Genomic DNA, 14233 nt, shown 5'->3' with positions numbered 1-14233 from the left:
CTTTAAAGGTCTTTGTACAAAATTAAACTTTTTTTTTAGCCATACCCATAACCATACCAAGAAATCCTCATGTGATAAAATAAAACTCTTATCTGAATGGAGCATTAACTATGTGAAGATGAAGGGTTTGTCAAAAGATAAGGGTAAAAGGCTAAAATACTTTTTTTTTCAGTTTTTTAACCTAAGGCTACAAGTCAAGTTATAATTATGGTACATTCATAAAAGCAAATAAAACACATCTGACTCCTTAAATCATTCTGCATCAGTTAAAAGAATGTTTTTCCTTTAAATTGCAGCCAAAATACCTACAATCAAAAGTAATTCCAATCAATTATTTTCAAAGCTGAAATTTAGTTGAAATGAAAGGTTACAATTGAGCTCCAATACCAACATTTCCCAGCCTATTATTTAATCATGACATGTTTTGTTGGGGCTTAAAGGACATAGAAATAAAATTAGTTGCTGCAGATGGCAGACACAGTGTCTCTACAGACATGTACAGTAACAGGCGTTTCTCTGAGATAATAGAAGAAACATGGTTTTGGGAGATTTTTTTTCTCAATGAAATGGATTTCACGGTGCTTTTTTTCCTGTAAGTATTCTGTGCTGTGCTACAAATCAAAACCTGGCTTATGCTGAGTGGTAACGTGTGTGTATTCATCTTGACACCGAGCAGATATCCGCCTTGGCTGCTCCATAAACAGACACTGTTTTACATTTGGATTCAAACACACAAAGAGATAATGGATGGCAGTGATCTTTTTCATTAACAATGCTCCACCGAATCCTTATAGGAATGTGAATAGCAGAGAAAAAGACAAACAAATGGAAAGACACAGAGATGGGGTGGAAAAATAAGCTATCAGATCTTACCTGCAACTCTGAGCATGCTCTGAGAGGTATGGGTGATGGGGGATGTCACGCCCACCGGAGGATTACGGCCCTTCTTGAAACTCCCTGGCTGACCCAAACTTTGTGGCTTCTTCAGTTCACCTTTAACCCCGAGATCTTCACTGAGGCTGGGAGGCTTCTTTCTCCACTTGCTCGGGGCCTCTGTCTTGAGACTCCCCGTGTCGTAGCTGCAGCTGTCGAGCTTGTGGACAGCTTTGCCATCCTCGCTGTACCAAGACAGTCCGCTTTCCACCAGGGAGCGCTTCTCTGCATCAGTGCGGAGCTGCAGACAAGAGGAAGGGAAGGGAAGGGGCACAGCACGGGGGACTGTCAGACATGGTCTGTGTTATCTGTGGAATTGACTGTTCTCTGTAATCTCTGTTTCATCTACGCTGCATTCCAGTGGGAAGGAGTGAGAGATAGACTGATATACCTTGAGCTGATTAAAGAAAACCACAGAGGAAGACCGAGGAAGGAAAACAAAACAAGGGGAAATTGAAACTGTTAATAGGTTTAAGGCAACAGGTTAAAGAAAGAAAAAGAAAACTTAACAATATAGCTAAACTTCAGGTCAGATTTTGAATGTGTCACTGTGCAGTGGAGGAAAAAGACACCTCCACTATAATAGAAAAATTATGTGTTGCATTGAGGAGGCAGGCGGAGGACAAAACTGGGCATGCTGCTTCTTGGCACGCCATGAATGTGATACAGAGCGACAGATGGCTCATTGAGTACCACTAATGTTCATTTCTTCCTGGTGAGCAATCTGCAAGAAAGCACTATTTCTATAATTAAGACAAAAATGGAGAACGGTAGGAGCCTCCACAACCACTGCTCTAAAAGTCAACATAAAAGAAGATTGATCAATTTAACAATCCCCTCCTGACATGTTTTGAGACATTCTCTGCTAGAAATGAAAAAAAAACTGTGTCTGATACAGCTTCTTGCTTGTTAAAAAATTCATAATGAGAATGATTTTCTTTTGCTACTGCATACAAGACGTCTCCTTCACTGAAAAGTAAATTTTCAGTGTGCAGTAGAGGGTTTGTACTCTTCTCCGAAGTCGCTGTTTAATGACAGAGACGAGGGCTGTGGTGCCTTTTTGTGGCATAGAGGGACATGCATTTTATACACAACATACTGTAAATCATATTTCTGAAAATGCTTCAAGTCAAATCCTCATCTGAAATCTTGAGCACCGTTTATACAAACAAAAACAGGACAAAAGAAAGCAAACAATCGCCACATGCTGTATGACAGACGGCCAGGTACATCGTCTCTCAGCTCACCATTACCGAGGAGTTGCGTCTGGATCCCAGGGGTGTGCTCGGGAGGGAGTTCAGAGACGAGCTGACGTTGAACTCTTCTGAACTGAGGTTGTCTGAGCCTTCGCCGTCGCCGTCGCTGAGCCCGCTGCTAATGGAGCTGCTCTCATCCCACCTGAAACAACACACGGATGGACAATTTAGCATAATTACCCACTTGTCATAGCAATTGAAAACACTGTGAATGAACAGTTTGCAAAAGTTGCAGGAATCTGAAGGAACAAAGAGCTGGTTGCAACAGTGGTAAACCCATCTGTCTGCAGTGGGGTTTGCTCTGGAGGTGGCCACATGCTCAAACAAGCAGGTAATTCCAACATGGCTACAGCTGCTTTGATTTGGTTCAACTAATACATTAGAGGTCCAGGCCATATGGTGAACAAACCTTCAGGGGTGGATGTTTCATTGAATGAAACAGAGAATTATCCGTATCATAACAGATCCAAAGCTCAACATAATCAAAAACACTTGACTTTTCAGCTCACGACCACTTGTCCAAAATCCTGTTTAAACCATTAAAGCAGAAGTAAGCAGAATGTTTGTGTTAATATAAGTCTTCTAGTTCTATCTTCCGACAGCAATCACTTATAGAGTGTTTGGTCGGAAACACGGGTCTGTCAGTCACAAGCCGAGGAGAAAACTTTCCTTGTATCCTACAACCTTTATCCAATGAGGAGAGAGAACAGCATAAAGGGGCGGTCCTCTCAGTGTGTGCAACCAAGGGATGCGCGTGAATGTGGGGCGTGGGGACGAGGGCGGGGACTGCCAACTCCATCGGCTGACAGGAAGTTAGCCAAAACCACCGGATCGCTTACTTCTGCTTTAACATGCTTCATTATGTACAAGAGCAAGACATCATCAAAACAGCATGTCTTTCTTTCATGAACCTCAATAATTGTTTGAAACATTTTACTCAATCTTTGTTTTAAGCTCAATAGTAATTTAATGGTAATGGTAGCAGCTTTTAAAGAGAAGTCAACACAACTGCAGTATCAGCAGGATGTGCTGATAAATCATAATGAAGAAAAAGTATGTCAACTGACCGCTCAGGGTTAAAAATGCCGTCTCTTATGCTCTAAAGGAGCAGAGAAATCAGAGTGACAGGCTCCTAAACCCTCGCTGACCCTTCCCTCCACCCCACAATGACGTCCTGCATCGCCCTAAAACAGATGCTGCCAGACTGGCCCCTCTCGTGACTGAGGAAGGCTGGGATGGAAACTGCACAGTGGACACCAGATCTCTGGATACATTCATATTTGAATATATTTAAAATGCAGATCAGTGTGTAGAGTTCAACAAGAGGTGTAGCCTCTCAGTCAACCAAAACATCACCGGAGGATAACACTGTTCAGAGTCCAAGGGGAGTTGAAAATGGAAGGGTAAAATATTCTTATGTGCTTTAGAAGAGCAATAATGCCTTGTTGAACTTAAAAATTATATCTCCAGAGAGCTAAATGCAAGTCCAGCTTGGACTTTGTATAATTACGTTCCCCATCATTTCTTCTGGCAACCACAGGTGGCAATCAAATGTGTGTTGGCGCATGAATATGTGGCACAGTGGAAAAGGTAAATTAATAAGACCCTTTAAAAGCTGAGTCATTACTTGAGCTGAATCACTTCTTTTCCCTTTCTTTTGCTTTCCCCGCTGAGCTGAAAATGCTCTTTGTGGCTCTGCAGTCTGCAATTAGCAGAGGCAGGGAACATGGAATTGCATAGAAAAATACAGGGAGACAAAAATGGCCCATACACATTCAGAATTGGATTTAATCACATGGCTGCAGTTGACTTGTAGTTGCAGTTGTAAAACAGAGGCAAAGCTTAGCTTGACACTTTGTACTGGTTTTGAGCATTCTGACACATCAAAATCAACGTTTGGTGAGTATGTGTGACCACAAGGACATGACCTCAGAGTAAAGGTCTGACACAAGAAAGAAAAAATACTTAAGATAAATGTATGATTTGAGAATTTTAAGTGTTATTTGTGTTCTCATAGCATCAATAACAAGATTTTTTTTTTTTTAATTTACATTAAGTACAGATGTTCGTGTGTTTGAACAATACCACCTCTGTCAGGAGCAACAGAGGGGCCATGAATAACCCCATGGGGATGTCAGGCTAAGAAGAGGCAGGAGGGTCTGTGGGCTGTTAATATTACAAGCCAAACTGTCTGCTCCCAGGGATGAAATCCAGACAGGGATAGGGTGGGAGTTGTACACTAGCAAAGTGCATACTTCATACATAGGGTGGCAATTAACTTTTTGTTTTCCGTGGCACAGCTCCAACATCGCTCTGATTTGTGTGTGTCCGTGCTATTATTTGAGTTGGGTTGCAGTGAAAATGTTTTGATTTAAGAAGAATCAGGGATGATTGGTGAGGGGTGGAGCAGGTCGGGGGACAGTGTAATCACTGTCCAGACTTGGATGTAGATCTAACCCAGCATCATTTAAATCAAACACACACATGTGGACTACTAACACAAGTGCTTGGCTGCCACTTTGACCAGGTTTGCAGCAATGGTGGAAGTCACTGCAAACTATAGAAACGCAAGCATACTTAATATTTACCAGAGAAAAGAGAGTTCAAGTGTCTCTGCGTTAAAACCAGCTATGAGCTTTATCCTGTTTAAAATCAGATGAGATAACAGTGTGTGAGCACACGAATAATGCATCATGCGGTTCCGTTCAGATCTGGCACTGTCAATATTTTCTGCATCAAGGACAGAAGAGACAAGGCTCCAGGATCTGCATGCCTATGGCTGAGTGAGCGGTGAAGACACCCTCTATTATACAGATAGCTGTGGTAGCAGCACTGCAGTGTCCTCCAAGAATAAAAAACTGTTACCACAGATGTTACCATTTCTAGAGCCAAATCAGTGTCAACAAATAAATCTCCTGCACATATCTTTATGATTACATCCAACCTCATGTCAAGATAATCCGCACGTGTGTGTGAAATTGTTCAACAGTAACTACCTCAAAAAGCATATATTTACTGAAAATGTGTATCATTAAAATATTAGGCTACAGTAGGCTACAATGACATTACTCAAGCACCGAATAAAGCAGCGGAAATATTCTTCTACAGTGGAAAGATGCAGTTGCAAGAAAGAATAGGCAGTTTATCGACTAATGTTAAAACTCTTCTGCTGTAACGCAGTCAAAAGTCAAAGATTAACAATGATTTAACGCCAGCAAATTAAATCTATTAGCCCACCGTCCCATAAAAGACACAACCGTTATTTTTAGATGAATTATAGCCTAGTTAGAGGGCAAATAGAGGCAGCCTCTGTAGCAAAATTCACAGCTTTAAAACATGTCGCAAACGTTGTCCGGTGTGTGTCTCGGGGGAAAGCAGTGATGAAATATCATCATTACCTCCTTGGCGTGAAAAGTAAAGTCCTCTTAGCTGTTGGCACCGACCGCAGAGGAGCCACCTTCTCCACGAGGACGCGACCGCTCATCTGGGACTGGGACCGGTTTTATACAGTTTTCGGCTACAAAGCGCAACTTCCGTTATTCGTCTGTGTTGCTGCTCAGATTTAAATTCATATCTTCCGCAACTAGAGACCCCTTCTTCTCCTCTCCCATTCAGCCAGCAGAGAGGAGCAGCCGGCCACCGGACAGGCTACACCCCCTCCTCTCTCTCCCCAAAGAGAGAGAGAGAGAAAAAAAAGAGGGATGACGAGGACTGAGAGAGAGAGAGAGAGAGAGAGAGAGAGAGAGAGACCCCCATAGTGCTCTGAGGTGACGGTCAACGTCACGGCTGAGACCACAGTGGTAACCTTGAGGTCATCTCACCGCTCGGCACCGTCAATTATTTGTGTTGATAATTAGTTGAAATTTAGTTCAAATTGATAATTAGTTAAAATAGCGCAGGCTACTTAGTTATTATAAATAATTATAAAATGTGTTTCTTTGATTAAACTGTCTATAACCATCATAATCTGAAATTGTATAGCTTTGAGGACGTTGCATGAGTAGTGACCTCAAAGTTACCTCACCACTTGGATTGTTGAAGAATGACGTTGCAGTTGACTGCGTGTTGATATCTAAATTCAATGACTTCTCAACACTAAATAACTATTATTTTCTTGCAAGTAGTGGTTTACTAGGCCTATCATAAAGCCTATCATATCTGAAATGCTGGCTTACAAATAACACCTTTTTTTTTTTCTTTTTAGCATATTCAGACCAGATACATCTGCAATTCAGTTAATTAGGGGGCTGTTAAAAACATTGTTGCGCTATCTAGGATGCTTTCAACCATCTGGTTGACAAATATGCCATCTATGATGACAACAGTCTAAATTTTGTTATCCGTATGGGAGTCTGCTAATATCCAGAATATGACATAAAATGGGCAATATATTAATATTTCACCATCAGTCTGTGTAAAAACGGATAGGCTAGACTAATATTTCATGCCTCTATTCTCTCCATTTAATTAATATGAACAACTCTGATGTTACATACTGTAGGGCTAAGTTACCTCAGTCTTCAAAATCTATCTGAAACCCTGTTACAAGTGACATTGTCTCTTAAACTTTGTAGATGAATAGTGTATTGTTGATCTATAGTTCCCATTTTACATAGGGATAAAAGAAGAATATTCTATATGTTACAGTAGGCCTACTACGCAGTGTGTAGCATTTTCTTAGCTAGTAGGCCTTCTATGTTGGGAGGATTGTTATGAGAAGGGGTCCTTTGACTTTTTCACGCTAATGCAACTTAATCAAAAATATTAAGAGCTGGGAATGATAAATGACAACTGGTTCTAGTTGAATTTGCCTAATTTACTGTACAATGGCATTTGGCTATTGCTCCATGTTTGCTAAATTGGAAAGGTTAGTTTTGCAGTGACAATTCATTAAATGATATCAAGATCATCTTGGAAGAAGAATTTGAATTTGCAGTCTTTGTTCCCTGATGTGGAAAAATTGCAAAAAAAAAAAAAGCCCAACAAAACAAAAAAATGTTCTTATAAGTTAAACAACGTCATGCCCACCGTTTTTCCAGCCAGTAGGCGTACAGTATAAGCAAGCACTTGTTTTGTCACTATGTCACAATGGGGGTTTAGACCTATGCCTACAAAAGGACTAATCATCTTTACTTCATATGAATGGACCTTTCCAGCACCAGACCCCCCTTTACATTTAAGAGATGATTACCATGATTGATGTATGCACCTAAAAATAAAATGTGTTCCATCTTCATTCATTACCCTTCTGCTGCCAAGCTGGAAAAACTCAGTTTAAGGTAAAGACTGAATCACTGCAGTGCAACCACAAACCCACAGATGACACGAGCACCTCCAGCGAGGCATGAACAGCCTTGGAAAACCTCCCTCCCCTTCTCATTAGCAGTGGAACAGTCTCACTGTGATGATCTCACCAGATCACCACTTTGTAAACTAACCAGGAGGTAAAGCCCCCACAGAGGTCCCACACCCAGTCCACTTCTTCAGTCAAAATCAGTTTAGTTTGAGTCTGGAATTACTTTCACTCAAAATGTTGTAAAGGATTGCACACAACAAATGACAGGAACACTTACATTTCATGTCAGATGAGATCCATTACAAAGCAGAAAAAGCAAAGATGCTGAAAAACAAACAAACTTTTTGAACAGCTAATATTTCAAACAAGAGGAACTTATTGACCCGTATGATGTATTACAGTTTTGAGGCTCTCTGTTTTTCCACATCCAGCCACATTTTGCAATATAAATACAGAGTCGGCTTAACTGGAATTTTAGATGACTGTGGTTTTACTTTTTGTTAAAATTAAACAACTGTTTCGCTGTCAGTGCGTCTGACAGACACAAAGAAAATCTCTTTAACAGAGTGCGATGCTAGGTTGATAGCAGCTTGTTGTGTCTGCCTCCATTTTTTGCAAAATCCTCCTTGATCAACATCTGAAAAGGAGCTTCACCCCTCTGCCCGCTGCTCTTCCTGTTTTGCTCACACACAAGATCAAACACTCTGTTTAAATACCTGTTGGTTACTTTAAAGCTCCATTTTCTAATAGCAAAACATAAGCTTGGACGTTTATTTCATCTGGTATGATGATGAAATAAATTGTTTACAGTTCAGAAAAAAGGACTGTATTTGTCATGTCTCCTGTTTATCTCAACCAGGCCACAGAGCTGCTAAACACACTGTCATCCAAAAAGGCTTGAGGTCATGTTTGCACTGTATAGCAACAGCTGTCCTCCACTGATAACCAAATGGCTTGAGTCAGAAACATCCTTTACGTGTCTGCTTAGGTCATTCAGTTATGTTGCCACCAAGCCTGGGTATTTACAAACTGTTAAAAAACAGAGATTCAGCCCATCTGTGAGAAGTTACAGCACCATGAGGACCTATACTTGTTTTTATTGAGGTTACCAGACAGGAAACCATTTTCATGATATGACCTTTACTGTTGTGGCTTTTGATCCATCAACGCCGCTGTCTCCCTCTGCTGCAGTAAACTGTGCTACAGTACAATATGTGAGTCCAGAGATTTCTTATAAATATCCTCAAAGGACAGAGATATAAAATCTCACGTTCTCTGAGGGTCTTTGTAAATGTATCTAAAATATTTAGGGCTAATTGGCAGCCACTTGGTAGCAAATATGATTACAGCTGAGACATGGAGAAGTGCCATGGCATGGCACTGGCAACAAGCCAGGATGAAAAGCCTTCAAACCATCAAAGGCCTCTGTCTGATTGTTGAAATCTCATTCAGGGCCATGAATATTTGTACGCAGCTGCATAAATAACCTCCACTTTTTTGGGAAAAGCTTTCCACTGGATTTTGGAGGCAGACTACAGGGATAAGGATTTGCTCCCATTCAGCCACAGGATCATTAGTGAGGTCAGGCTCTGATGTTGGACAATAAGCTCTGGCTCTTTCATCAAATGTCATTTTTACAATTCATGATGCCAGTCAAGTCTTCTACACCAAACTGGGATCTGGCTTTGTCTTTATATGGGGAGCACTGTCAAGATGAAAAAGAAAAGAGCCTTCCCAAAGCCGCTGCCAGCAATGTGTAGCACAGCATTTTCCTAAATGTACTGTAGCATAAAGATTCCCCTTGATTGAGACTGAAGGGCTCAGCCTACACTATTACAAACAGCCAAAAGTACATGGATAAGGGGGGTGTGCATACTTTTGGCAAACTAATGCATCTTCCAGCCAGGCGTTTGTGATGAGCCATAAAACAAGTATTCAGCAGGTAAAACTTCAAATATAAAACCTTTATAAATCTTAAAGGGGATTAAAAATGTGCAGTAAACCTGGATCTGAACTGGCTTTTTTTATGATGTGTCATGACATTAAACTTCCAGCAGGAGGCACACTGACTTTAAAGCTGGGTCTCCTGTGACCACAGTTCAGGGTGGATGATCTAACTGTATTAAGGGAGGCACCACTTGGCATTTAGGGGAAAAAAGTAGGACTTGGATGCTCAGTAAGAGCAGTCATTCTTCATTTGATTCAGCGGTACGGTGCGGTAAATTATTTCTGAAAGCCAGCTTCACAAGAAAACAGTGTTCAGTGATTTATGTCCGTTTAAATCTCATTCATTCAAAAGGACTACGGATGAAAAATCCAGTCGAGTTTTGCATCAGCCCAGTTCTGATCCTCCCGGTGCCTAATTTTACTGTACAGACCCTAACCATAGCTCTGCAAATTGGATTAGGCTGCCGTCATCACAGAGCAGTGTGATCAGTGTAGTAAATGGGCCTGAGATGCATCAGTGCCTGTGTCTGGGACATAAGCCGGCCACCCCATCTCCGCAAAGTCCCGGAAAAAGGTCTTGTCGTCAGATTATTGGACTGGAAAAATGAATGTACAGTCTCCATCGACCTAAGACAGGAAACCCTCCCCCATCCACCCAGATGTAGCCTACAATACAGCTGATACAGTACACACTTCAACCAGAAACCAAGTCTCAGGCTGTGCCACTTTTACAGCCTCTTACTCTGGAATATAGTGATACTGCTGATAATGAGGCTGTCTTGTGTTGTTCTCAAACTCTTTTAAAGCAGAAGTAAGCGGAATGTTTGTGTTAATATAAGTCTTCTAGTTCTATCTTCCGACAGCAATCACTTATAGAGTGTTTGGTCTGAAACACGGGTCTGTCAGTCACTCTGCTCTGCTGTAAGCCCAGGAGAAAACTTTCCTTGTATCCTACAACCTTTATCCAATGAGGAGAGAGAATGGCATAAAGGGGCGGTCCTCTCTGTGTGTGCAGCCAAGGGATGCGCGTGAATGTGGTGACGTAGGGACGAGGGCGGGGACTGCTAACTCCATCGGCTGACAAGAAGTTAGCCAAAACCACCGGATCGCTTACTTCTGCTTTAACTCTAACACAAATTCATACTACTCATTTTAACTGACACAGTACTTCATTAACCAACTTTAACCAACTCCAACAGATGCAGTTACATGTTGTTACCAGGTACCATATGTGTTAACAAGTATGCTACCATATGATTTACATTTTCAAACATAATATTTGTGAAGAGAGTAGATGTATCATATTTTCCACCTGGGGCTGAGTATTATACTGTCGGAATCTAAACCCCACACCCAGACGACCACACGCAGACATGATACAGGGATGATTCATACACCCTGGGGTGCTGCTGTAATGGTCCATTATTCACGTGGCTGAGGATGCTGGTGAAGGTGGAGGCTTCAGGGTTCAGTCAGTGTTGAGGGGGTGAACAGTGGCGAGAGTCCTCCAGATCCAGATCCAGTACTTTACTGACCCTTGTTGGGGAATGAGAGCTCCATATTGACCCCAGATGTGTGAGAGCGGCTGACTTCAGAGGTCTGTGTGCACTGTGTGTTCACAGTAACTCATGGCTGGCTCTAATGGAGAAGGTTTCTCTTGTTGTTCTTTCTTAAACCACAATGAAACATGCAAATGACAAATTAACCCAGCTTGAAAGAAATATTTCAGGATGATTTGTGTGCCCCCTCCTGTGGGTGTGTGTAGTATTCAGAGTCGAGAAAACCACATCCCTTCTTACTGAGCCGTAGCCCATAAAGGACTGACCCCAAGAGGTGGTCTCACTCAACTGTAATCCCAGCAGCGCCTGCGGAAGACCAGACCAGAGGGGCCAAAGCCCAATTTCTGTGCAGATGGATTTAAGTAGGTCAGAAAACGTGTGAAGCTTCAATAGTCAGGGAAGCACTCAGTGACTACAGAGAGGTCTAACACGGGCAGGAAAGGGAAATTGAATGCAGACTGCCAGGGGCACAGATCCAGGATCAGATGACTGCAGCAAACCCTTTGTGCATTACAGAATGTGTTTGTCGATACACATAGTTTCCATGAGCGAGGCGGTAAAGTATTCCAATATTTAGAAAATTACACTCACTTTCATACTGTACATGCCAAGTCTTTAACGGATCCACTCACTAGCATGGGCAAAGCTTTATTATGGTTACCATGGCAATGGCATTGCCAAAGGAGCAAACTAAGCCCTTAAGGGCTTAGCTACAGTATACAGTAAAGAGAGCAATGAAATGCATTCAATGTGTGAGTGGAAATCTATATATAATTTCCTCTACAACATTAAACTGTGCTTTCCCCATTAAAGGAATTAAATATCGCTTTTATTTTTGGGTCAGTCATACAGTATCCCATTACAGATTGCTTCAATAAAAATAATTTTTCAAAACCAGTGCTACTGTAAGTCCTGGAAATGGCAGGACAAATGGAAATAGTATATATAATAGCTTTGAACCAATCTAATTTTGTGGTTGGCATGTCATCTTCACACCAGTCTCTCTCTCTCTCTACCTGTGCTTCTCTTCCTCTCTCTCACAAACCAGCAGCAAGCAATGCACACTCGCATCTCTCACATCCATTCAGCAGCTATGACACTGACACACAGAGCAGCCCATCAGTGGGTCAGTGGAAGACGGTTGCCATGGCAGCACATCCCGAGCCATGTTGCCGCATGATGAGAGGTGTGATGCTGCTGAACCAGTCTCCTTTCTCTGCTCTGCATTGCTGCCTGCATGCTGCTGCTGTACAAGCTGGTACAGTCCACATCCCCCAGATGTCCACGTAGCCTCCCAAAACCATTTGTTACATTGTAGAGAATGATACAGTGGTACAGGATAATAGGCTAGTAGTCATTTTGTCCTTTTCCACAATGTGTAACCTGAGACGGCTATGATGAATCTGCTTTAGTCTATGTGGTAGCTTAACAAGGTCTAATACTTTCTCCAGATGAGTGAACATAATAAAACATCTAATTACTCTTTGATATTCATACAGAAATGTGTCCTCTATCATGTCTACAATAAAGTCTGTGTTTATTTCATGATTATATTATAATTAACTAAGAGCATCATGGCGTGGCATCTTGGCTAAATAATTACATAAATGCACAAATATTACACAACCAGTTCCAACAGAAGACAACATTAGCGACTTGTTGGTGGAAGTAGTTGAGCATTTAACAGCTAATTCTGCAAAATATTACTGGAGGAGGTAGTGGAAACCAAACATGTGCTAAAAGCTATGCTGAATAATACACTTCATCAGATCACCTGTAACACAGCTCCAAATGAATTTTATTATCATATTATAAATAATGACGTTTTATTACGAGGTAAAACTATGTCTAAATGTGATTATAGCTTGTTGTGCTGCCCCCAAGTGGATAAAAAAACAACTAAAGCAGATTTCAGTTGAGCTACAACACTTTCGCTGGTGCGACTGAGAATTAATATTCCTTCCATTTCAGATTTTGAGAAAAAGATTGATTTTGGGTAACAAAAGCTGGTAAGTGAGGCACGACTACAGCTTTCTATGAGGTGCTGTACTGATCAATAGCTCTTTATGTGCTTCTCACCAGTTCCCATCTCTGTCCGCCAAGAAGTTTGGAAACTTACCAAATGCTGAAAGAACATTTGCCTTTTTCTCATTGAGACCTTCCAATTTAAGGTCTCTAAACTGTTAATCTGCCAAGACAATACATAAATCTGTCAATAATCATGTTCAGTTCCCCTGCGTGAAATGCTCAGGTTCTGTTACAAACATTAGGCTTTCGTTCACCCCATCTACTTAATGACATTATGGAAAAAACAAGTCATTTTCCCACTGAACATCTGTATTAGACATGGAAAGTGAAGCTAAACCAAACTTCTTAAATATACTACATCTCAGTGCTTGTCAAACATAAACCATGATTGACTCAATGCCACTGATGCTGATTAGGAGTCATAATATATATGCCAGAAATGGAAAAAACAGTCATACGGCCATAATGTAATGTGATTACTGCTTTGCCCATAAACCAGTGTTTTAAATATGGCTTACAATGGGGTGATATAATATGAGTGATCGTTAAACTTTTGCCATTTTAGTGTGAAGAATGTAACCACAGGAAACGGTTTTGATTCTTGACGTGGTCAGAAGTGAAGTGGTCAAGGTTAAATACGAAACCGTCTAAAATTCCTCTGAGACGTGACACACTCTGACTGTACGGTGGTCTTAGTGAAAGGAGAATGTGCTTGTTTTGGTAAATTCAACCAACATCTTAAGAAGACACAGAGTCTACTGAGGGAGATGGGAAATTACGAATAATTGTAATATTACACTACAATTTCAGTTGTGACTTAAAGTAAATAGCAACCACTGAAAAAAACACAAAAAAAGTTACTGTACCACATGTAATATGCAGCCCAGCAGAACAACGTCCTAAAGTACTGTCTCTGATATTATCATAGAGTTGAATCACAGCTTCTGTAGCACTATGTCAACTGGAGGGACACTCAGAGAGCACAGACTTCCACCAAGGCCGATGTCAAACAGAACACTTCTTAGTAAACGATACAGATCTTTTTAATGGGTTTCTCTCTGGCCAATGGCCTGATCCCTTCTCCACATCTGATGCAAATTGAGACATCAACTCCTTGGCGAAGGTAAAAAAAAAAAAAGTACTTAAAAAGGCCATACACAGTAAGTCAGGTCCGTGTGCTATGTTTCTGACTTCTTCCATCCTCTGGTGGTCAA

General features: G+C 41.2%; 1 protein-coding gene across 1 annotated transcript in view; it reads right to left on the bottom strand.

Annotated features, from left to right (window-relative positions):
* The window catches only part of nav1b (neuron navigator 1b), a 98813-nt gene that overhangs the window by 21209 nt on the left and 63371 nt on the right, over nt 1–14233 (bottom strand). The window contains exons 7-8 of the mRNA XM_085777039.1: nt 2181–2331; nt 874–1174 (exon numbers count right to left, since the gene is read on the bottom strand). Coding sequence (XP_085633165.1) covers nt 874–1174; nt 2181–2331 — 452 coding nt within the window. The remainder of the gene's footprint in view (nt 1–873; nt 1175–2180; nt 2332–14233) is intronic.

This window comes from Trachurus japonicus, chromosome 5 (genome assembly GCF_045865225.1).
Source record: "Trachurus japonicus isolate A0001 chromosome 5, Traja_1.0".
Lineage (NCBI taxonomy): Eukaryota > Metazoa > Chordata > Actinopteri > Carangiformes > Carangidae > Trachurus > Trachurus japonicus.
The sequence above is the reverse complement of the archived record's forward strand: the minus strand, read 5'-3'. Positions and strand labels throughout refer to the sequence as shown.